The sequence below is a fragment of the Linepithema humile genome, chromosome 4, assembly GCF_040581485.1.
Source record: "Linepithema humile isolate Giens D197 chromosome 4, Lhum_UNIL_v1.0, whole genome shotgun sequence".
Classification (NCBI taxonomy): Eukaryota; Metazoa; Arthropoda; class Insecta; order Hymenoptera; family Formicidae; genus Linepithema; species Linepithema humile.
The window spans coordinates 28,758,317-28,780,353 of record NC_090131.1 but is presented as its reverse complement, the minus strand read 5'-3'; the positions used below and the strand labels follow the sequence as shown (position 1 = coordinate 28,780,353).

The 22,037-nt window shown below is 36.4% G+C and overlaps 4 protein-coding genes and 1 long non-coding RNA gene across 13 annotated transcripts in view; 2 read left to right on the top strand and 3 right to left on the bottom strand.

Annotated features, from left to right (window-relative positions):
- The first annotated feature begins 1,938 nt into the window (after positions 1 to 1,938).
- On the top strand, positions 1,939 to 5,133 carry LOC136999576 (uncharacterized). The gene is made up of 2 exons (XM_067353916.1): positions 1,939 to 3,181; positions 3,252 to 5,133. Exons 1-2 carry the CDS (start codon positions 2,118 to 2,120, stop codon positions 5,131 to 5,133), a joined length of 2,946 nt encoding a protein of 981 aa, XP_067210017.1. The 5' UTR covers positions 1,939 to 2,117.
- A 104-nt stretch (positions 5,134 to 5,237) lies between these two features.
- LOC136999469 (uncharacterized) lies at positions 5,238 to 5,898 on the top strand. Its single transcript, XM_067353613.1, has one exon. The coding sequence runs from the start codon at positions 5,238 to 5,240 to the stop codon at positions 5,811 to 5,813; it is 576 nt and encodes a 191-aa protein (XP_067209714.1). The 3' UTR covers positions 5,814 to 5,898.
- A 1,619-nt stretch (positions 5,899 to 7,517) lies between these two features.
- LOC136999630 (uncharacterized) lies at positions 7,518 to 11,651 on the bottom strand. The gene has a single exon (XM_067354017.1). It carries the CDS (start codon positions 8,659 to 8,661, stop codon positions 7,552 to 7,554), a length of 1,110 nt encoding a protein of 369 aa, XP_067210118.1. The 5' UTR covers positions 8,662 to 11,651; the 3' UTR covers positions 7,518 to 7,551.
- A 1,053-nt stretch (positions 11,652 to 12,704) lies between these two features.
- On the bottom strand, positions 12,705 to 18,943 carry LOC105673417 (FMRFamide receptor-like). 5 transcript variants are annotated; one of them, XM_067354224.1, is made up of 8 exons: positions 18,496 to 18,926; positions 16,907 to 17,838; positions 16,445 to 16,666; positions 16,188 to 16,293; positions 15,603 to 16,111; positions 14,609 to 15,407; positions 14,195 to 14,382; positions 12,705 to 13,912 (listed from the first exon to the last, which is right to left on the bottom strand). In XM_067354224.1, the coding sequence occupies exons 2-3, from the start codon at positions 17,729 to 17,731 to the stop codon at positions 16,493 to 16,495; spliced, it is 999 nt and encodes a 332-aa protein (XP_067210325.1). In that variant the 5' UTR covers positions 17,732 to 17,838; positions 18,496 to 18,926; the 3' UTR covers positions 12,705 to 13,912; positions 14,195 to 14,382; positions 14,609 to 15,407; positions 15,603 to 16,111; positions 16,188 to 16,293; positions 16,445 to 16,492. The 5 variants fall into 5 exon arrangements, 4 of the variants coding, with proteins under 4 accessions (XP_067210325.1, XP_067210327.1, XP_067210324.1 ...); XM_067354226.1 differs by having other exon boundaries at positions 14,195 to 15,407; positions 16,445 to 16,565; positions 18,496 to 18,943; XM_067354223.1 differs by having other exon boundaries at positions 14,195 to 15,407.
- A 146-nt stretch (positions 18,944 to 19,089) lies between these two features.
- LOC105673414 (uncharacterized) overlaps positions 19,090 to 22,037 on the bottom strand; it is a 29,110-nt gene continuing 26,162 nt past the window's right edge. For 4 of the 5 annotated variants that reach the window (XR_010889974.1, XR_010889971.1, XR_010889972.1 and 1 more), the window contains exons 22-24: positions 20,298 to 21,710; positions 19,443 to 19,674; positions 19,090 to 19,315 (exon numbers count right to left, since the gene is read on the bottom strand). This is a non-coding gene — a long non-coding RNA (uncharacterized lncRNA). Of the gene's footprint in view, positions 19,316 to 19,442; positions 19,675 to 19,784; positions 20,187 to 20,297; positions 21,711 to 22,037 lie in introns of all 5 variants that reach the window. The other variant, XR_010889973.1, reaches the window with a different exon arrangement.

Here is a 22,037-nt window from a genome sequence, read left to right as displayed (position 1 = left end):
GGGCAGGGCGTTCTCTGCCTCGGCCGGATGGCTCGGCGTTCGACTTCCGACTCTCCGTCGTTCTAGGGGCAGGGCGTTCTCTGCCTCGGCCGGGTGTCTCGGCGTTCGACTTCCGACTCTCCGTCGTTTTAGGGGCAGGGCGTTCTCTGCCTCGGCCGGGTGTCTCGGCGTTCGACTTCCGACTCTCCGTCGTTCTAGGGGCAGGGTGTTCTCTGCCTCGGTCGGGTGTTCCCGGCGTTCGACTTCCGATACCCCTTGCACGAGAGAAGTCTCTCACTGTCTTAGGACACAGCGTACCGGCAACCGTCGTCGACTCAGCAAGGCTCGGATATACGCGGTATCACTTATTTTTTATTACTTTGCTCCGTACCGTACGAAACCGACTGATTAAATAATTTAGTTTGTTTAGATTTACGCCGTTTATTTTCCGTTCACAATTAGAATTATACACATGTACCGTCGAAACATTAACTCGTCTAACCGATAAGGAATTATATTATTTACTGCCGATATTTATAACCGTTGAGATATTAGACCGAAACCAAAATACTCATGTACTCGTTGTTACTATTTTTTCTTTTATATTATTGATCCAAGTGCTCTCATAAAATAAATATTTATTTTCTTTAAGTCATTTTTGTTAATTTGGAGTCTCCCGATAAACCACACGAACGAACTCTGGCAAACCGACGAGTTATTCCGCGTCGTAAGAATCCGCTTCGCTAACTACGCACCGTCGTAATTCCGCATCGAAAATTCCGCATCATTACGCACCGCCCGTGAGGCGTAAAAATACGCACCGTTACAAGTCATGTAATACAAAACGATAATTTTCTGATACTATTATGCGATTAGAGTTAAAAAAATATTAAGCAAATAGAACAAAATTATTGCATAATACTATCACTTTTATATATTTATAATTTTTTTTTTGATGGTGCAAAAATCAATACTTTTTAACGGACTATCTTATAGCATTATTATAAAATATTACTAATTAATATATAACAAATAGCCATCGTATATCGTGATTTTATTAAAATAAACTTTTTTGTGCAAAATATTAAACATTTAAAGTAAAACGTACTACATCACACACACACACACACACACACACACACACAGATACTATCTCACTTGCCTGAAAGTCGTTAAAAATTTTGGAGCATCCGAATACGGGGCTACAAAATCTCCTCGTAATTCCTCGATTTCAGTCATTCAACAACTGCTAAACAGCTAACTATTGCAAAATCCACCGAAACACTGAATGTCGAGACGATAGACTTCGATAATGATATTGATTCTTCCTGGAAGTTTGTGGCTTACCAAATTGATTAACATTTTGACTGTAACGGCTCATATCCGTTGATGTGTAAGATTCTATAGGAACCCATTGCTCTAAGGTATTTATAATAACATTAAAAGTAGCAATAAATTTAAGTAAAATTACACATAAAATTGATTAAAAACAGAATTTTTTATTTTTCTCATGTAAGATATTACAGTAAATATAATTTTTTTATTAGTATAATATTTATAATTATATGGCAATAGTAGTATAGCTAGGCGGGTTCTAACCCAGGAGCAATGAGAGGGGTGCGGGGGAAGAGGGGGTACGGATTATAGCTCTTTGAGAGGAGGAGGTATCAGATTACAACACTGTGGAGGGGTATACACGTTTACAGTTATAAAAGCGCAGCATCAGCACTTTTGCGATGTGTATATCAGGTTAAAAGAAATTAGAGGGGACCACATATATATATATTTTACAGATTACGTCATCACTTTTTAGAATTTGCAGGCGCCATTTTGCGTCGTCAGCACTTTCAGCACCATTTTGCGTTGTTACAAGAATGATATCATCACTATTTTTAGCAGCAGCCACGTCAGCATTTTTTGACGCCATTGTTGCCAGATTTCAATGTATTTAATCAGCACTTTTAATAGTGCCGTGTGCAAAAGCCCATAGCAACAGGCAGCCACGTCAGCATTTTGGGCGCCATTGTTGCCAGATTTCAATGTTTTAATCAGCATTGTCAGCATTTTTAATTAGTGTCGTGTGCAAAAAGCGGGTATAAAAAGCTCGCGAAAAATACAAATTATCACAGTTGTTCAAAATGGAGATGGAGCGTGATCTCACCGTTCGAGCTGCAAACATTAAAACGTTGGGAGAGTTCCTCCCATGGGACTACGAGTGTGACGAGTACCTCAATATATTGAGGGAAAAATGTCGCAAGAAACAACGCACCGGACTAATAAATTCTTTGGTGGCGCAAATAACACGTCTGGAGGGTGTAAGGAACACCCTGCATGAGCGATTCGTGCCCATCGGTGCTGGATATAGAGCGAAGAAAGGATTCACCTGGAAAGAAATCGAGACGGCCTTCAGAAACCGTATATTAACCGGCGCAGTTATTAATTCGGACTATATCGAACCTCGTCAATTTTTGGAACAAATAAGAAGTACAATCATCGAGCGGATCCACAGCGTCATGGTGGAACATGGCAGTGTCAAGATCAACTTCATGTTCAACGGGGAATTTATCGCAGGTGACAAGACTGCCGTAAAGACCATCGCCACAAAAAACCGTGAGCTATTTCCCACATCTGATCTAAACGAGTGGTACACGAAGCATGTGGTTGACACCATCCTGACGTCTCTGGAGGAATTTCAAGAACGCGACAGCGGATGGGCGTTATCACGTATCTTGGACCTCACCATCAACGTCAACAAGTTTAATCCTCTGCACGCGGGATGCCACATCAAGTTACCGCGGGAAATTATGCTCAAAAGGGCAGTGGTCAACGTGCAATCGACGGACAATGCATGTTTCGCGTGGGCAGTCGTCGCCGCTTTACATCCAGCGGCAAAACACCCGGAAAGAACAATCGAATACCCACACTATTCAACGGTACTGAATCTGTGTGGTATCGAGTTCCCCATGACGCTTCCGCAAATTTCAAAATTTGAAAAATTGAACACCATATCCGTAAACGTATTCACAACCGAAGGCCGTTCGATCATTCCTCTGCGTCTCACCGACGATAAAAAAGAGAAGCATGTCAACCTGCTCTACGTGCCTGGAAACAACGAGGCACACTTTGTATATATCAAGGATTTATCGCGGTTGGTCAGCTCGCAACTGAGCAAGGAAAAACGTAAAAAGTACATTTGTGATCGGTAAGTAAAAACACATTTATAGAATAATTCGAAACTTTATTCGCAGTATTAATTATACAAACTATTACAGGTATTTACATTACTTTCGGACGAGCGAGAAATTGTCAGTCCACAACGTCGACTGCGGGAACGACTGCGCAGTCATTCTTCCCAACGAAGACAACAAGTGGCTGACGTTCCGCAACTACAACCGGAAGGAGCGGCTCCCGTTTGTAGTGTACGCCGATTTAGAATGCACGCTCGAGAAGAAGGAGGGACAGGATCATACAACCTACGCCTACCAACATCACAAGGCGTTTAGCGTAGGATATTATGTAAGTTGTACATACGATAACTCATTATCTAGTTTTAAGTCTTATCGCGGTGAGGATTGCGTAGTATGGTTCGTCAATGAACTCCACGATTTGGCGCGCCGTGTGAAAGCAATCCTTACCACCATCGTTCCCATGGCGGATCTTACGCGGGAGGAATCGGAAAAATTTCATAGCGCTGTTATTTGCCACGTGTGTGAAAAACCGTTTGCACCGGAAGATACGCGGGTGCGCGATCATTGCCATCTGACCGGGCGTTACCGAGGTCCCGCGCACTCGTCGTGCAATCTAAATTACAAAGACTCCCACGTTATCCCCGTAATATTTCACAATTTATCCGGTTACGACGCGCATTTCATTATTAAAGATGTGGCTAACGCCTTTGAAGGCAACATTGATTTACTGCCGCTGACAAAAGAGCGATACATTTCTTTTACAAAAAATGTTAAAGATACGGAGGATAAAAATTCCAAAATTTGCGTCAAATTACGTTTTATAGATTCGTTTAGATTTCTCGGCACCAGTCTCGAAAAATTGGCATCTTATCTGACAATAGATGAATTAAAAATTTCACGTTCCGAATTTAGTTATTTATCTGCGGAAAATTTCAATCTTCTTACGCGCAAAGGTGTGTTTCCCTACGAGTATGTCGACAGCGTCGACAAGCTCCGGGAGACTTGCCTACCTCCGCGCGAATCATTTTACAGTTCGTTGACTGGTGAAACGGTATCCGAGAGCGATTATGCGCACGCGACAAATGTTTGGCAAACTTTTTCGATTGAAACTTTAGGTCAATACAGTGATTTATATTTAAAAACAGACGTTCTTTTGTTGGCGGATATTTTTCAAAATTTCCGAAACACGTGTATCAAAAGTTACGGTTTAGATCCTGCTCAGTATTACACATTACCGGGATATACGTGGGACGCCATGTTGAAGCACACGCGCGTAAAATTCGAGTTGCTCACAGACATCGACATGGTTCTGTTCGTTAAGCGCGGTATACGCGGCGGTCTTAGCCAATGCTCCAACAGATACGCTCGCGCCAACAATAAATATATGCCCTCTTACGATCCATCGAAACCATCATCGTACCTTATGTACTTTGATGTAAACAACTTGTACGGCTGGGCAATGTGTCAACAGTTGCCCTATGCCGATTTTCAGTGGGTCGAAAATGTCGAAAACTTTGATGTAATGTCCGTAACATCCGATTCGGCTACCGGTTATGTGTTGGAAGTTAACCTTGCGTATCCGATGAATCTTCACGACGCGCACACCGATCTACCGTTCTGCCCAACGCGCGATAAGCCGCCCGGCAAGCGGGAGATTAAGTTACTCGCTACGCTGTGCGATAAGCAGCGATACGTCATCCACTACCGTAACCTGCAACAATGTATTCGACACGGGTTGCAGGTTACAAAGATTCATCGAATATTGCAATTCGCGCAATCTCCATGGCTTCGAGGATATATAGAATTAAATACACAATTTCGGACACTCGCGAGCAATGAATTCGAGAAAAATTTATACAAATTAATGAACAACGCGGTTTTTGGCAAACTATGGAGAATGTGCGAAATCATACGGATGTACGGCTCGTTACACAGTGGGAGGGACGATACGAAGCGAAGGCTATGATCGCCAAACCAAATTTTCATAGCCGAAGCGTGTTCTCGGAGAATCTAATCGCCGTAGAATTGCGGAAACTCGAAGTGAAATTTGACAAGCCGATCTACGTGGGTATGTGTATCCTCGACATATCCAAAACCTGCTTGTACGAGTTTCACTACGAATACATGGCACCTCTGTATCGCAACAATTGTAAAATTATGTACACCGACACAGACAGTCTGATATACTTTCTACAATGCAAGAACGTATATCACGATATGAAACGCGATCTTTCAAAATTTGATACGAGCGATTACTCCGAGGACAACGTTTACGGTATACCGCGTGCGAACAAGAAGATACCGGGTCTGATGAAGGATGAGAACAACGGCGCGATCATGACGGAATTTGTCGGATTGAGGGCGAAAATGTACGCGTTGAGAGTCACCGGCCAAAAAGACACCAAAAAGGTCAAAGGTGTAAAAAAGAGTGTAGTCGCCAGAACTATAACGTTCGACGATTACACTCGATGCCTCAACGATGATATCGAGCTGACGCGGCGTCAATCGTGTATCCGATCAAAGATGCACGAAGTGTACACCGTGTCAGAGTCGAAGCTCGCGCTCAGTCCGTACGATGATAAGCGCTACATCGTATCCGGTTCCACTGACACTCTACCGTGGGGACATTATAAAATACAATTGTAGTATTAGTATTTATGTATAGTTTATTATTATGTTGTATATAGTTTATACATTATATTATTTATATTGTTTATACACTAGTGTTAATATTTATGTATAGTTTATATATTATTTAATAAATAACACCATTGCAGTACATGTATATAATTGTTTATTGTACAATAAATATATTTTTATTACAATACATTGTTTTTATTTATCCAAGAGTTGTGCGAGGAATCGAATCCTAACCATTTTACAAACACCTCATCATCCTTTCGACGCAACACCTTCTCCACGAGATAAACATCGGGTTGAGCGGTCTTGAGCAATTCGTGTTCGTACAATCCTCCGGAGATCGGAATTCCGCGAGAATCTTTAATCAGATATGTCACGGGATTGGTTCGTTGCACCGCGACAATCTTAAATACCTCCGTAGACCAATTTGGCGTGTACTCTTTCTCGAATATAGTCTTGAATTTGCTGACGCGCACCGGATCGCCCACCTTAAATTTTGCTGGCGCGGCAATCTTTATTCTATTGTACACCGTGGACAAAAGTCTCTTTGCGATCGCAGGAGTGACATCGATCGGTCGCATGCCAATAGTTCGATGTTTACGATTATTGTATTCCAAGACTAATCGCGGTAAATCATCGATCCATCTATATGATCCATTGAGCGTAAAAACTTTCCACATCTCGTTCTTTAGCGTGCGGTTGAATCGTTCCACGACCGAGGCCTTCATAATTGAGTGTGTCGAGTAATGATTGATGTCATGTTTCTCGACAAGTTTCCGAAAATCTCCGTTGTAAAATTCTTTTCCTCGGTCGGTTTGCAAATTTTTCGGAGTTCTTTTGAAATCTCGAAATATCGTGGAAAACGCCTCTGCCGCTTCGATTCCACCTTTGGTCTTTAGCGGGATGGCCCATGCGTGTTTACCCAACACATCGATGACGGTTAGAATGTACTTGTAGCCGCTGTTAAATCGCGAGTACGGTCTCATCTCGACTACGTCAGCTTGCCACAAGTCATCGTATCCTTTTACAACAACAGATCTACGTTTAAAGTTTCTTCTCGCTGGTGCGTGGAGTTCATTCACGAGCACCCTTTTCTCCAAACTAATATCATTTTTCATTTTGATTCTTTCAGTTCGTTCTTTATTATTTCATGAAGATGCATAATATTATTTTTTAAAACACTATGAAGATCTTTAATCTCTTGATTAATCATTTGCTTCATCTGATTCATCAATTCCACATTATCCGCAGCAATTTTTCTGTTGGTTTTGGATATATCCTCATTGATGTAAGCCCGCAGATCTGTAATTTGCTTTTGCAACGTTTCAAATTTTGTGTGAATGTAAACGTTGCTATCCTTCCTCCAGTTCTGTACAGTAATCTCCAAATTTTGAAGTTTCAAAAGCACTTCCCGTTTGGAATTTTCGCAAAGTAAACGATTTCTATTTATACGATTGTCCATGTCGTTACTAATAGTCTTGAAGCGATGATCCAAGTGTTGCTTGTTCACAGCATCGCTATCGGCTTCGGGGCTGGCGAGACGTCTAATTTTACGTGACTTGGCGTTGAAAACTTCGCCATCCACGCAGAGACAATTTTCACGTACGTAATTTCTAAAGACTCCACCGCTCCACCGAGCTTCTCCTCTCTTTGCGTCGTTTTTTACAAGCTGTATTCCAAACTTGTTGATAGACATTCCTGCAGCATTGCACAAGCGATACTGACATTAGTTGAAAGGTGGTGCTCAATTTATAATCAGACCCGCTTCACGCAGTTCCTCGATTATTGATAGAAACTCGTTGTCGTGAGCGTTGTTTCCCGCCTGACGGGAGGCGTCTAATAATCGAAGACGATCGACCAATTCATTCGGATCATCCCAGTGCACATAATCGACCGCTTTGTTGGTCACGGTCATGGTCTGCGGTGTAACGTTTCGTATCGTGCTACACTCGGGTAATGCGATATTGTGACGAGTCATCACACCTCCACCTCTCTTGTTGAGACACATTAGAGGTGCAATGATATTTTTATACTTGTATCCTTTATTTCCCAAAACCGGTAAAAGCATGTTATGACCGCGTCTGTGAGCATTGGTCGCCAAAAGTATGCTCCTGTATTTTTGTTTGTCATCCTCCGTATATATCGCATCGTCGGGAATTCTTTTGAATATCAATTCAAACAGACCGGGCGTACCCGCGTATATCACACTGTCCACAATTATGTTATCATTTTTATCGATGTCAAAGCGCTTGTCCCCAAGCTGTGTACCCTCATTGTTAAAGTACACTCCGTAAACTTGATCCGTCTTCTTATCACCGCTCAAGAGCGCTCCGATGTACTCTTGCCCCAGCGGGCCTAGTTGACCGTACAACGCTTCTCGGCCATCGGACGTTTGCATCGTCCGTCTCACAGATGTTACGAAAGATGGGTTCGTTGTTTCGAACACGCTTTCAGTCGATAAATTTGTTGGTGATTCAAATGTCAATTTTCGCGGTTGGAGCGGAGTCGAGGTCCGTATTGGTGATGAAATACTCGATCGCATCCGCTTGCTCTTTTTCTCGCTGCTCAACTGCTTCCGTTTGTTGTTGTAGTTCGATTCATCCATAACCTCAATATCGAAACTTGGTGTAACCGTTGCATCCGTGATAACCGAATCATCGTCACCGCCAATGTTCTCAGCGATTTGTTTCAACGGTTCGACGATTGGTTTAAAATGCTTCTCCAAATCCGCCTCCTCCACCATCCTTCCAGTCTTCAACGCCCGATGCTTCTTGCGGATCGATTCGCTCGTACGAGCAATCTCCTTCGCTAACCTTTCCCGCTCCTCGATATCTTTCGTGTCGAGCGTCATCATCGACGTTTCGAGAACAACTAACCACTCTGTGGTACCGCGAACTCGTTAAAACCACGTCTGTATCGTCCATCACCAAGCGCACTATCCTTGTCTATCACAAGAAAGCCGTACTTGTGTTGCCAACATGCGCGACACAATGTACTGAAATCTTCGTACGTCATGTCCGTATTTACATGCTCGTTGTAGATATGTTTAAGGTTGGTACCATCCTGCTTGAATAAGATCAACAGGTTCGCGTTGTCGCGTACAAGATGTTTAGGTATCTTCGCGTACGTTTGACACAGATAGAAGCAATCGACTTTGGAATGACGACCCATTGCAAAGTATTCCCGTATCGCATCCTGCTTATCGCAGGCTATGTCATCAAAGATAAATATAGAATTTGATAGCGCCTCGCTCGGAGGTATCACAGTACAATTATCCGAGAATGTAAAGTAACCGATATCATCAATCAGTCCGAACAATCTTTCGAGATACTGATATTTCGGCTGATGTAATGATTTTGAGTACACGTACACGTTTTCAAAGCACACACCGTGCGGACTTTCCAACAGACTCAACATTACGTTTGTTTTACCGCAATTCGAGGGGCCGCAAATGATACCGCGTATTGTGTTTGGTAGCATTTGACCGTGTCTGGATGCACAAGCCCCTCCCACCCGCATCTTATCGTCCATGTTTTTTACACGAATCGTGTACGGTTGTCGGACAAACTTCATTTTTACTGGTTGACGTTTGACGGGTACCAGCTATTTATAGGTGCGCGCGGCTCGAACATTCTTCAGTTGGAAAAATGTTTTTCGTACTGGCGGACGATATTTTACTTTTGACGGTCGAGGAGTTGCGATTTATACCGAAAGTGATTCTTCTGCTAGAATTTGGTCGGTACGTGGAGCAACTGTGGCAGAAACTTCCTGAACATTTAACGGAGGATCCGGAAGTGCAAGGTTATCGTCGGTGTCTCAAGCATTACAATCAACAAGGCGATCACATCGACGGACCCGCGCCGTATGTTAAAGATTGCGCTTTATGCAATTCATGAATCGCGTGATAAACGCGCTTCCGTTCGAACTACACATACCCAGGTATCATTTCGACAGGAATCGATACGCTATACTGTACAACATGTATGCGCGTTTCCGCAAAGCTTATTACGGATTCGATAATACGTATTTGGATATCGATGAATTCTTGAAAGCCGGTCCGTTCATAGTCATAGATTGTTCGCGACAAAACGACTCTGTCAAGAGCGCCACCGTTGACGTGCGAATAGAATTTGATTGTAAAGAAAATATACCGGCCAACACCACCGCCTATTGTCTCATTATACACGATCGAATGGTTGAATATAATCCGTTAAATAACGTTGTGCGCAGACTCGTATAAAAAGTTATAAATTTGACGTGTGCGAATGGGAACGTTAGTTTTCCGATGATTGACAACGATGTCTGATGTACCAATTTTCGTCGACTTGCAAGGTTACGCGTTCAACAACATTTTTATTGTGAAAGAAGCAGCGGTACTTCGAGATGGCGAAACGTTATCTCATTACGTATTTCGTGAACCCGTACCATGGAATTTGTTGACAAAATCGGAAAAATCGTTGGTGTGTTGGTTACGAATACACCATCACGGCTTTCGATGGGAAGATGGACACGTTTCGTATAATCAGGTGAAAAGCCTTATCAACAGAGCCATTGGTACGGAACCACCTCTGATATATAGTATGTAAAAGGACTCGAGAAGAAGAAGTGGCTGTGTGAAATTTTGGAAGATGATGTAGAGATCGAAACGATCGATGTGGATTATAAGGATATTACGCGTCTGAATGATTTAGATGTAATCGGAACCTTGCGTTGTGGATATCACACGAGACATTGCGCTATGCAGAATGTTTGCAAATTGTACAAGTGGTGGTTTGAGCGTAACAAACATGTAAAACAACTATGATTTATGTTAATAAAATGATGTATATTGCATTCGTACGACTTTTATTTCGTCTTTTACCCGTTACATGATCCTCCGTGTAATATGATCTATCGCTTATCCCGCGACATATAATAGATTATACGTAAGAACATTTATGTGATATGTAATATCATCTGTCGCTTATCTCACGAGACATAATAAATTATTAATTGTAAGAATATCTATCGAAACATCTTTCAGACATTTATTGAACATCTATCAAATGTCTCTATTACGTCTATCGAACGTCTTTCAACATCTATCGAACGTCTATCGAACGTTTATCCAACATCTCTTATACGTCTCTCGTACGTCTATCGAACGTCTTTCAACATCTATCGAACGTCTATCGAACGTCTTTCAACATCTATCGAACGTCTATCGAACGTCTATTGAACATCTCTAGTACGTCTATCGAACATCTATTGAACATTTCTCGTACGTCTATCGAACGTCCTGTACAGTAGAAAACATCGTTGTTATAATTCAGGTGAGGCGTTGCAGCAAAGTAGTGATTGTCCAAATGATTTCAGATAACTGTGACAATTTGTATTTTTCGCGAGCTTTTTATACCCGCTTTTTGCACACGACACTAATTAAAAATGCTGACAATGCTGATTAAAACATTGAAATCTGGCAACAATGGCGCCCAAAATGCTGACGTGGCTGCCTGTTGCTATGGGCTTTTGCACACGGCACTATTAAAAGTGCTGATTAAAACATTGAAATCTGGCAACAATGGCGTCAAAAAAATGCTGACGTGACTGCTGCTAAAAATAGTGATAATATCATTCTTGTAACAACGCAAAATGGTGCTGAAAGTGCTGACGACGCAAAATGGCGCCTGCAAATTCTAAAAAGTGATGACGTAATCTGTAAAATATGTGGTCCTCTCTAATTTCTTGTAACCTGATATACACATTGCAAAAGTGCTGATGCTGCGCTTTTACAACTGTAAACGTGTATACCCCTCCACAGTGTTGTAATCTGATACCTCCTCCTCTCAAAGAGCTGTAATCCGATACCCCCTCTTCCCCCGCACCCCTCTCATTGCTCCTGGGTTAGAACCCGCCTAGCTATACTACTACAATTTTAGTTATTTTATATTACGTTATGAATGACTAGAAAATAAAAAATTTTATTTTGTACTGCTTAATTAATATTACATTTTTAATTTTATTAAGATTTACAAACTTGCATGTAAAATATTGTAAAATCTTTGCAATACATGTGTTTGCAAAATTATCGTATTACTATTTTGGGGAAATTATAATACTGATATTTGTTTTATATTGGAACAAACATTACTGGCGTAATCTAACAATAAGTGGTTAATGTATGCTCTCTCGTTTTAACAACTATTTTCAACACCAGATACAAATTCAATTTATATCGTTGATCTAAGTATATCGATCAAAAATGGTCACCTAAAAGGAAGCAATATACAGGGTGTCCTGCGAGACTTGTCCCACCGGGAACAGGAAGGTAGATGGAATCGAAATAAATATAAAAGTCCTTTACCGTTTTACGATATTCGCAATAATAAACGAGATAGGCCTAGTCTATCATACACTGGCTGAGGGCGGCGCGTTGGAGAGGCAAGAGGGGAAACGCGCCGTGGCTCGTGCCCTAACTAGACCGGAAGATGATCCTACTTGTGGCTTATTCGAGTGCATAGTTTGACAGAACAACCGAATCAATTTAATTAGATAAAAAAAATTATTTGATATGGTTAATACGATTGAAAGTCAACTTTAATATAATTTTAACCTGTCAAACTATGCACTTAGATAAGTCAGAAGTAGGATCATCTTCCGGTCTAGTTAGGGCATCGGCGCCCGGCTCACGTCTCGCCGCACCGCGCCTAGCCGGACTAAAGCTCGAGCGGCTGGAGCGCTTCTCTCGACGTGCTCTCATTAGACTAAATGTAAAAATTAATATCTCGTTTATTATTGCGAATATCGTAAAACGGTAAAGGACTTTTATATTTATTTCGATCCCATCTACCTCCCTGTTCCCGGTGGGACAAGTCTCGCGGGACACCCTGTATACATGTGACAAATAAAAATTACAAGCATGCTTAAAAGCGTTTATTATATAGGATAAAATAACATGTACACACGCAGTAAGTAAAATGAAGAGACATGTGCTTGTATATCAATACATTGGCTGGTATAGATTTGTGATATGATGACAAGTAAATAAAACACAACACATTTTTAGAACGTTCTTTTTCTTCTTTGGAAAATATCCTTGTAATGAATAGACGTGTCATTTACGCAATATTAATGATAACAAATTGACATTGCATTACAATTTACGATGTGACAATTCAAATAGTAAATTAACACTCCTTTTAAGTTATACAGAGCTCACATTAATTAAGAGAATTGATAAAACTGTCTTTTTTCTTTATGATATGCTAAAATATTACAGTACATACTACCTACATGTATGTGTATCATAGATTCTTATAATTATTATTTTTGACTTACTCTTAACACTTTTAATACAATAACGTATTTAAATATCTTATTTAGCTGTTTGCAGTTTATGACATTTTTATGAAGTTATAATGTATATTATAATCTCTTGTGTATATCAGGAGTGTTAACTTCTTTTGAGAAACTTTCAATTGTGCGTTGTTAACAAATACATTGTTTTGTTTGAAGTGCGATTGAACGTAAATTTGCAAGCTGTAACAAAATGCAAAGTATTATCAAATTGAGAAAAAATGGTCTTATTTTTCTTTTCATTTTCATTTAATTATGAAAGTCATATAACAAAGATTGTAAAAGAATTTTTAAATAATGTAATATAAATATGCACACTGTGAAAAAATTCGGTAAATATACACAACAAAGATGTAAAAATTAAATGTTAGAAATAATGGAAATATATTAAATAAATAGTAAAAAATTTAGGAAATTATATAAATTTGCAATATATATTTAAAAAATTTCTGTATTTATCATGAAATTTTTACATCTACAGTTTTGTAAATTTATCGACACTTTTTACAGTATAAAACACAACATTTAATTAAGGCATTATCTTATTATGACTGCATAATTAGGCATTAATCATACTGTTACTTATAACTGTCCATCTCCATGATATTTCTCTTCTTTCTTATATTTGTACGTTTCGTAAATATGCGGATTAGTTCTTTACGAAAAGTTCGTCCCGTTGCGCAGTAGAGAACAAAATTTATACCGTAATGTGCTGTGTCTAATAAATCGGATGTCATATACATAACTGACACATTGACATATTCGGGAAACTAAAAATTATTATTGTTATTTTTGTTATATATGTATAACTATTGATAATAACGTGACGTATTTTAATGCATTCATTTTCTTACGCGGATATTTAATATAAAAAAATTATTATATAGGTTCATTCACATAATGTAAAAATTAAACAGTATAAATTATTTTAGAAAATTCAAATTTTAGGAAAAAAATTGATTAATATTTTTTGTCATACAGAATGCATTTATAAAGTAAATAAACTATATATTATGATTGGTATTGCTTGAATATGAATTATTGATACGTACGTAATTAATGTAAAAAATGTAATGTGCAGGTAATTTCAAGATCACAAATATACTCGAAACAAGAATAAGCATTTTTGTGGTCTTATTCTGAAGTACTTTATGACTAGAAGTCTGAGTTCTCTCATTCGAAGAATTAAATGCTATCATCAAAGTTTTGCGAACCCGATTTTGCTGGTAAATGTTGTATCCTGTTAGAGTATTGCAGATTACTATCACGAGAGCAGGTAAAGTAAATATTATAATAGAATCTATAATATTCCTAGTCCGTGTAATTTCTTTCTGAACGTCAACTTTTTGATGTTTGTATAAATCGTAGATATTTATAACATCTTTTATATCGTAGATATTTATAACATCTTTTGAATATATTTTATCATTATTATTTATGTGCACAAAAATAGCAAAGATATGTACAATGCTACGTAAAATCGCTAGTCCCATCAGCGTGATCACTACGATTTTTGCTCGTTTAACAGTGCACCAGGATCGTCGTTGGAGCGGATACTTCGTCACTATACATCGCTCGATGGTAAACACTACTATAAGCCACACACTCAAGAACTCGGAAATAAAGCTCAGAAAGTTCATAAAAATCTTTAACCAAAACAAATCATTTTCTTTTGGTCTTATATCCATTAAAAGGAGCCATTGAACGAGTAATATCATTGCATAGGCGATATCGCTCATTGTTAGCACGCACAAGTACATGTTGGAAGAACTTATCTTTCTACGGAAGAGCACAATGGCAGTCAAACAGTTTCCTAAAAGACTGAAAATAATAATAATCGCCAGATAGTACTTTTTGTAATTTGATAAGGTCTCCAAAGCATCTTTAAATGGATCTTTTTGCTCAGAAAGAAAATTAAATTTATTTATAACGTCAGTGATGAGAAAATGTCTGCCTACAATATCTTCGTTACATAAAACTTTGAATTTTTTAATTCTACTTATATTCACAAGTGAATGATTCATCATGTTTCGTCTCTCGTTGATATAATAGTGGAATATAAAATTCAGCCATGCTTCGCAAATTTTCGTCAAAATCTTTTTTGTTGTTGCAAACATGCAATCGTAGTTCGTGTATAGATATGTTGGAATAATCTTTGCCAAGATTTTTTTTCAGAAAACATCCTTGCATATAATTATGGATTGTTTGCAACAGATGCTTATGAGATCAAAGCAAAAAGTGATATAATCAAGTAGCGTTGCGCGCCTGAAAAAGCGTTATAATATTATTATATATATTATTTATTGAAATCGATGAATCTTGCACATCAATTTTATTTATCAATACATATGTTAAAATAATTTTTCTTACTATTAAAACAATAAAATATACGAAATATACAAAATTTATATAGTATCTTAAACATTTAAAATAAAATGGATTACACACTATCTCACTTACTTGAAAGTCGTTAAAAATTCTGAAGCCTACGAATACAAGGGTTACGAACTCTCAGCAATTCTTCGATTTCAATTGTACAACTGTTCAACACCAACGATTACAAAAGACTGAATGTCGAGATTGAATGTCATGATGATCATGTCATGGTGATTAACATAACGGGTTTGCAACATAACTATTCGCATAATTCCGAGAAGCCTTCAGACTATTCAATCAAAATGTGCATAGAAACGAACAATGCACATATAATAAAAATCTCTATTATTTTTTATAATATTTATTATAATAAATATATGATAAGTGTAGTAATAATCCATGAAAAAAATTCGATAGTTATATAAATAAGTTTATGTTTTGTTTTCTTTTTTTTTTTAAAAAAAATTTGAATTTTTTTCTTTAATAATCACAGGTTGGCCTTGTATTATGATTCATAATATAACAATTCAACTATTTTAATTGTTAAATCAACATTTCTTCGAATGCATAAGTCAGCTTCCATCTATACAGAACTGAGGAAATTACAATTCTTATAATTTTCTCTGTACATTGCATTATACATCTTCTTTTGTTTGTTATTTTTAATACCTTTTATACTTGTATAATTTCTCGTGTATCAAGAACTTCAGCGTTTCTTCGGAACCTTCTATCGTGCATCGTCATTTGTCGAACTGCATTTGGTCATTTTCTGAAACTGTAACAAAATGCAAAATTTTATCAAATTAAGAATCGTATCTTTTATTGCATTGATTTAATTACAAGAATTACGTAAAGAAAAAAACAAAAGAATTTTTAATTATTGTAATATGTGTATGTAATACCTCCGTGTTTTATCAATGTATTACCTAATTAGCATTTGATTGTTCACCAGTCATACTGTCACTCATAATTGTTTATTTCCATGATATTTTTATTCTCCCAAGTATCTTCGTAAGCATGCGGATTACCTCTTTGCGAAATTTTTGTCTATTCACAAAATAAAGAAAGCTTATTCCGTGATTTATGAGAAATAACAAATCGTCTATTTGTGACGTCAAATCAAACCATAGCGGTGTTTTATTCTGAATCTATAAATATAATTATATATTATCGTTATTGCTAAAAATGTACAGTATATAATATAAGTGTACAATTATATAGATCGAATTAATACAATATTATCGTGTTAATATAGTATTGTGACAGACAATGCATGTTAAATATGACGTCTAAATTTCAGAAATTGCAGGAAGAGATTTTTTTGGACTTTAAAGAAGATTTAATTTATGTTTTTTTGCAATACATATATATTAAGTATTGATACGTACGTAATAATTGCCAATGAACGAGCAGATGTAAATAGGTTTCAAGCTCATGAGTACGGTAGAAACGATAATAAACATTTCTGAGATTTTAATCTGCATTTTATTGCTAAAAATGTGAGTCTTCTCATCGGATGTTTTAATCAAGATCCTGCGGACATTATTTTGCTTGTAGACGTTACGCATTATTAGAGTACTGAAGATAATTATTATGATTAAAGGCAGAGCGAACAATATGTGTGTGATAATATCAGTGATTCTTAAAATCAATTCCCGTAACAACAAGTTCTCTGCATTCTTGTTCGCCGTATAGACGATCTTATATATCGTATCATTTTCTTGCGCGTAAACGTCAATGTCAATAGAAGAGAAGAATGAAAACCACGAGATGGTGTATGAAATCGCTAATCCAATTAGCACAATAATCACGATCTTCGCTCGATACATTGTGCACAAGGATTGATAACGAAGTGGCCACTTTGTCGCTATATATCGCTGAACGGTAAAAGCCGCTGTAAACCACACGCTCAGAAAGACAAAAAAGACTTGGAAGCTCAACAAATAGAACCAATAAATCGGATCGGTTATGTACATTACATTGAGCCAAGCTATGAGAAGAATTATCAGAACACCAGTGTCGTTTATCGCTAATGCACCCATGTAGATGCTGATAGAAGTGCAACGAAGCTCCGGGCGCAAAAGCACATACACGGACAGACAGTTGCCCAGCAGACCCAGACACGTGAAAATCGGTAGAAAGTACTGTCTGACGTCCAAATTAATTGTCACATCAATCGTATTTAATCCTATAGTTTTGTTCTCGACGTCCATTTTTGTGCATTAATTTTGAGTTGCAAATGTCGTTAATGAGAAGAAAAGCAAAAGGCGACATAAGCTTGAGCGTAGAGTGGATAAGAGCTTGCGTCACGCTTGATAACCTGGAAAAGCATTACAATGAACTATGTATATTAAATGTATATTTGATAAATAATATTGCATTAAAAAATGTTTATACGTTATCGTGTTATTCGCGTTTTTATGACTTGCGTTGACTCATTCGAAACGAAGTAACGAGAAATGCAAATGCGATTAATAACAGCATATATTTAAAAGGAAATATTTATATATGTTTTGATACAGAATTAAAAAATAATATAAATTTGCAGATACAATACAAACCAAATGTACCCAGTTAAACGTGAGGACGCTGAGAAGTTCATGCTACTTTGCTTATTTCTTAAAAAGCCTTAGTATTTATAAGTAGAAAACAGAAGTTCAGGCATGCGCAATAAATAATAATCATCAAGTTACATCAGTTAATAAATTTAAAAATTAAGAAACTAGATATTTGAAAAGGGTAAAGCAACACAAACAAACCAGAATGTGTAAAGTGACGATAAGATAAAATAAAACAGAAATAATACAAAAAATACATATTGAAGGATTAACTCAGACATGAAATTAAATTTAAGAACGAGTAAAAAATGAATGACTATTTCGATGGCTAAATTGCGTTTCGGTGACTTAATTTCTAAAAAAATTTCCGATTTTAATTTCTGTGCGAATTGTGACACATGTAAAATATTTGCACTTACGAATACGATGCTACGAAATCCCAGTAATTGTCCGATTTCACTGCCGAACACTGCCCAACAAATGCAAAAATGCACTTCAATACTAAAAGTCCAGATGGCTGACTTTGATAACAACACAAGTGTTTCATGGAAGTTTGTGGCTTACAAAATCGATTAAAGTATATCTCATATAAAAAGCACAAGTAAGGTCGATAAATTCCTGATTGAAGATTGTGTGTTGAGATTCATTGTCGCTGCTACAGTTTTTGGAATATCGGAATATCCTCAATACTCTCACGTCTCATTTGCTCGACGATCGAAACTACACTGAAGTCGACGTCGCTGTCGTATGACAAAAGTGCGCAAACTCCGATGGAACAGGTATCCCGACAAACTTGACAATTATACAGACTTAATAACTCGTTGCCCCTTAATAACACGCATGTATAAATACGTATGCACCGAAAAAATTGTATTCTCATTTTTAGAATATTTCACTAATATTTATATCTTCCTCTAAAATAAGAAGATCCTCTTAATTTAAGAGAAAATCCACTGAAGAATATCAGATATTTTTAACGGGTAAGAATATATGCTAAATGAATTAAAAACAGAATTTTTTTATTTTTTATGTAAGATATAGTGAACATAGTTCTTTTAGCATAATATTTATGTTTACATATAATATAATGACAACTAATTCTACTACTTTAATGTATTATTATATTATAATCTCTCGTGTATATCAAGCGTTTTAGCTTGACTTGAAAACTTTCAATTGTGCTTTTTTAACAAATACTTCGTTTTGTTGAAGTGCACGTATTGGACATAAATGTAAAAGCTGTAACAAAATGCAACGTTAATTTAATTATAAGAAATGTAATATCACGTACAAGATAGCACAAGAATTTTTATTAATGTTGTGCGTGTGTGTGTGTGCGTGTCGCCATGTTTAATTATAGCATTACCTTATTATAATCTGCATAACTTTGGGCATTAATTATATTGTTACTTATAATTCTTCATCTCCATGTTTCTGTTCTTTCTTATATTTGCACGTTTCGTAAACATGCGGATTAATTCTCTGCGAAAATTTTCTCCTGTTGCACAGTAGAGAATAAAGTTTATACTGTAATGCGCCATGTCTAATAATTGGAATATTTCGAACCAAAGTGACACATTACCATGTTCATATAGCATCTGGAAAAATTATCGTTGTTATTTTTGTTGTATACAGAGTGTCTGGCAATAATCGCCCCACCGGTCATATACAGGTAGAGGAGGTCAAATCGAGTAGAAAAGTCCTTTACCATTTTTTAATTTTCATAATAAGTACTGAGTAATTCACGAAAAAAGATCGGCGAATCCGCGCGAGTAAAGCGCGCGCGGTGAGAAGGACGTCCCACTGCTACGCGATCACTAGGACACAAGGATCTAGCGTTACGCGCCGCTCGTATGTTGCCATTGTCATTTGTAGAGCGCTCCTCCCAACGCTTCATCGCGCGCCTAGTGATCGCATAACAGTGGGATGTCCTTCTCGCTGCGCGCGCTTTACTTGCACGGATTCACCAATCTTTTTTCGTTAATTACTTAGTACTTATTACAAAAATCAAAAAATGGTAAAGGACTTTTCTACTCGATTTGACCTCCTCTACCTGTATATGACCGGTGGGGCGATTATTGCCAGACACCCTGTATATACGTATTATTCACTGAAATAAAAAAATTTTGTATAAAATTTTTATTTACTGATTTATTTTATTAAAATAAATTTTTTACTTAAAATATTAAATATTTAAAGAAAAATGTACTATTTTACTTGCCTGGGAGTCGTTAAAAATTTTGAAGCATCCGAATACGAGGCCAAAAAATCTCTTCATAATTCCTTGATTTCAGTCGTTCAACAACTGCTAAACTGCTAACTATTGCAAAATCCACCGAAACACTGAATGTCGAGACGACGGACTTCGATAATAATATTAATTCTTCCTGGAAGTTTGTGGCTTACCAAATTGATTAACATTTTGACTGTAACGGCTCATATCCGTTGACGTGTAAAATTTTATAAAAGCTCATTGTTCTACTAAAGTATTTATAATAACATTAAAAAATAACAATAAATTTTACTAAAATAACACATAAAATTGATTAAAAACAAAATTTTTTATTTTTCTCATATATGATATTACAGTAAATATAATTTTTCTATTAGTATAATATTTATAATTATACGGCAATTTTAGTTATTTTATATTACGTTATGAATGACTAAAAAATAAAAAATTTTATTTTGAACTGCTTAATTAATATTACATTTTTAATTTTATTAAGATTTACAAACTTGCATGTAAAATATTGTAAAATCTTTGCAATACATGTGTTTGCAAAATTATCGTATTACTATTTTGGGGAAATTATAATACTGATATTTGTTTTATATTGGAACAAACATTACTGGCGTAATCTAACAATAAGTGGTTAATGTATGCTCTCTCGTTTTAACAACTATTTTCAACACCAGATACAAATTCAATTTATATTGTTAATTAAGTATATCGATGAAAAATGGTCACATAATAGGAAGCAATATATACATGTGACAAATAAAAATTACAAGCATGCTTAAAAGCGTTAATTATATAGGATAAAATACATGTACACACGCAGTAAGTAAAATGAAAAGACATGTGCTTATATATCAATACATTGGCTAGTATAGATTTGTGATAAAATAACATGTAAATAAAACTCAACACATTTTTAGAACGTTCCATTTCTTCTTTGGAAAATATTCTTTAAATTAATAGACGTGTCATTTACGCAATATTGATGATAACAAATTGACATTGCATTACAATCTACGATGTGACAATTTAAATAGTAAATCAACACTTCTTTTAAGTTATACAGGCTCACATTAATTAAGAGAATTGATAAAACTGTCTTTTTTCTTTATGGTATGCTAAAATATGACAGTCCATACTACCTACATGTATGTGTATCATAGATTCTTATAATTGTTATTTTTGACTTACTCTTAACACTTTTAATACAATAACATATTTAAATATCTTATTTAGCTGTTTGCAGTTTATTACATTTTTATGAAGTTGTAATGTATATTATAATCTCTTGTGTATATCAGGAGTGTTAACTTCTTTTGAGAAACTTTCAATTGTGCGTTGTTAACAAATACATTGTTTTGTTTGAAGTGCGATTGGACGTAAATTTGCAAGCTGTAACAACATGCAAAGTATTATCAAATTGAGAAAAAATGATCTTATATTCTTCTTTTTATTTTCATTTAATTATAAAAATTACATAACAAAAATTGTAAAAAAATTTTTGAATAATGTAACATAAATACACACTGTGAAAAAATTCGTTAAATATACACAACAAAGATGTAAAAATTAAATGTTAAATAATGGAAATATACTAAAGTAAATAGTAAAAAAATTTAGGAAATTATGTAAATTTGCAATATATATTTAATAATTTTTTGTTATTTGTCATGTAATTTTTGCATCTACAGTTTTATTAATTAATCGACTCTTTTTACA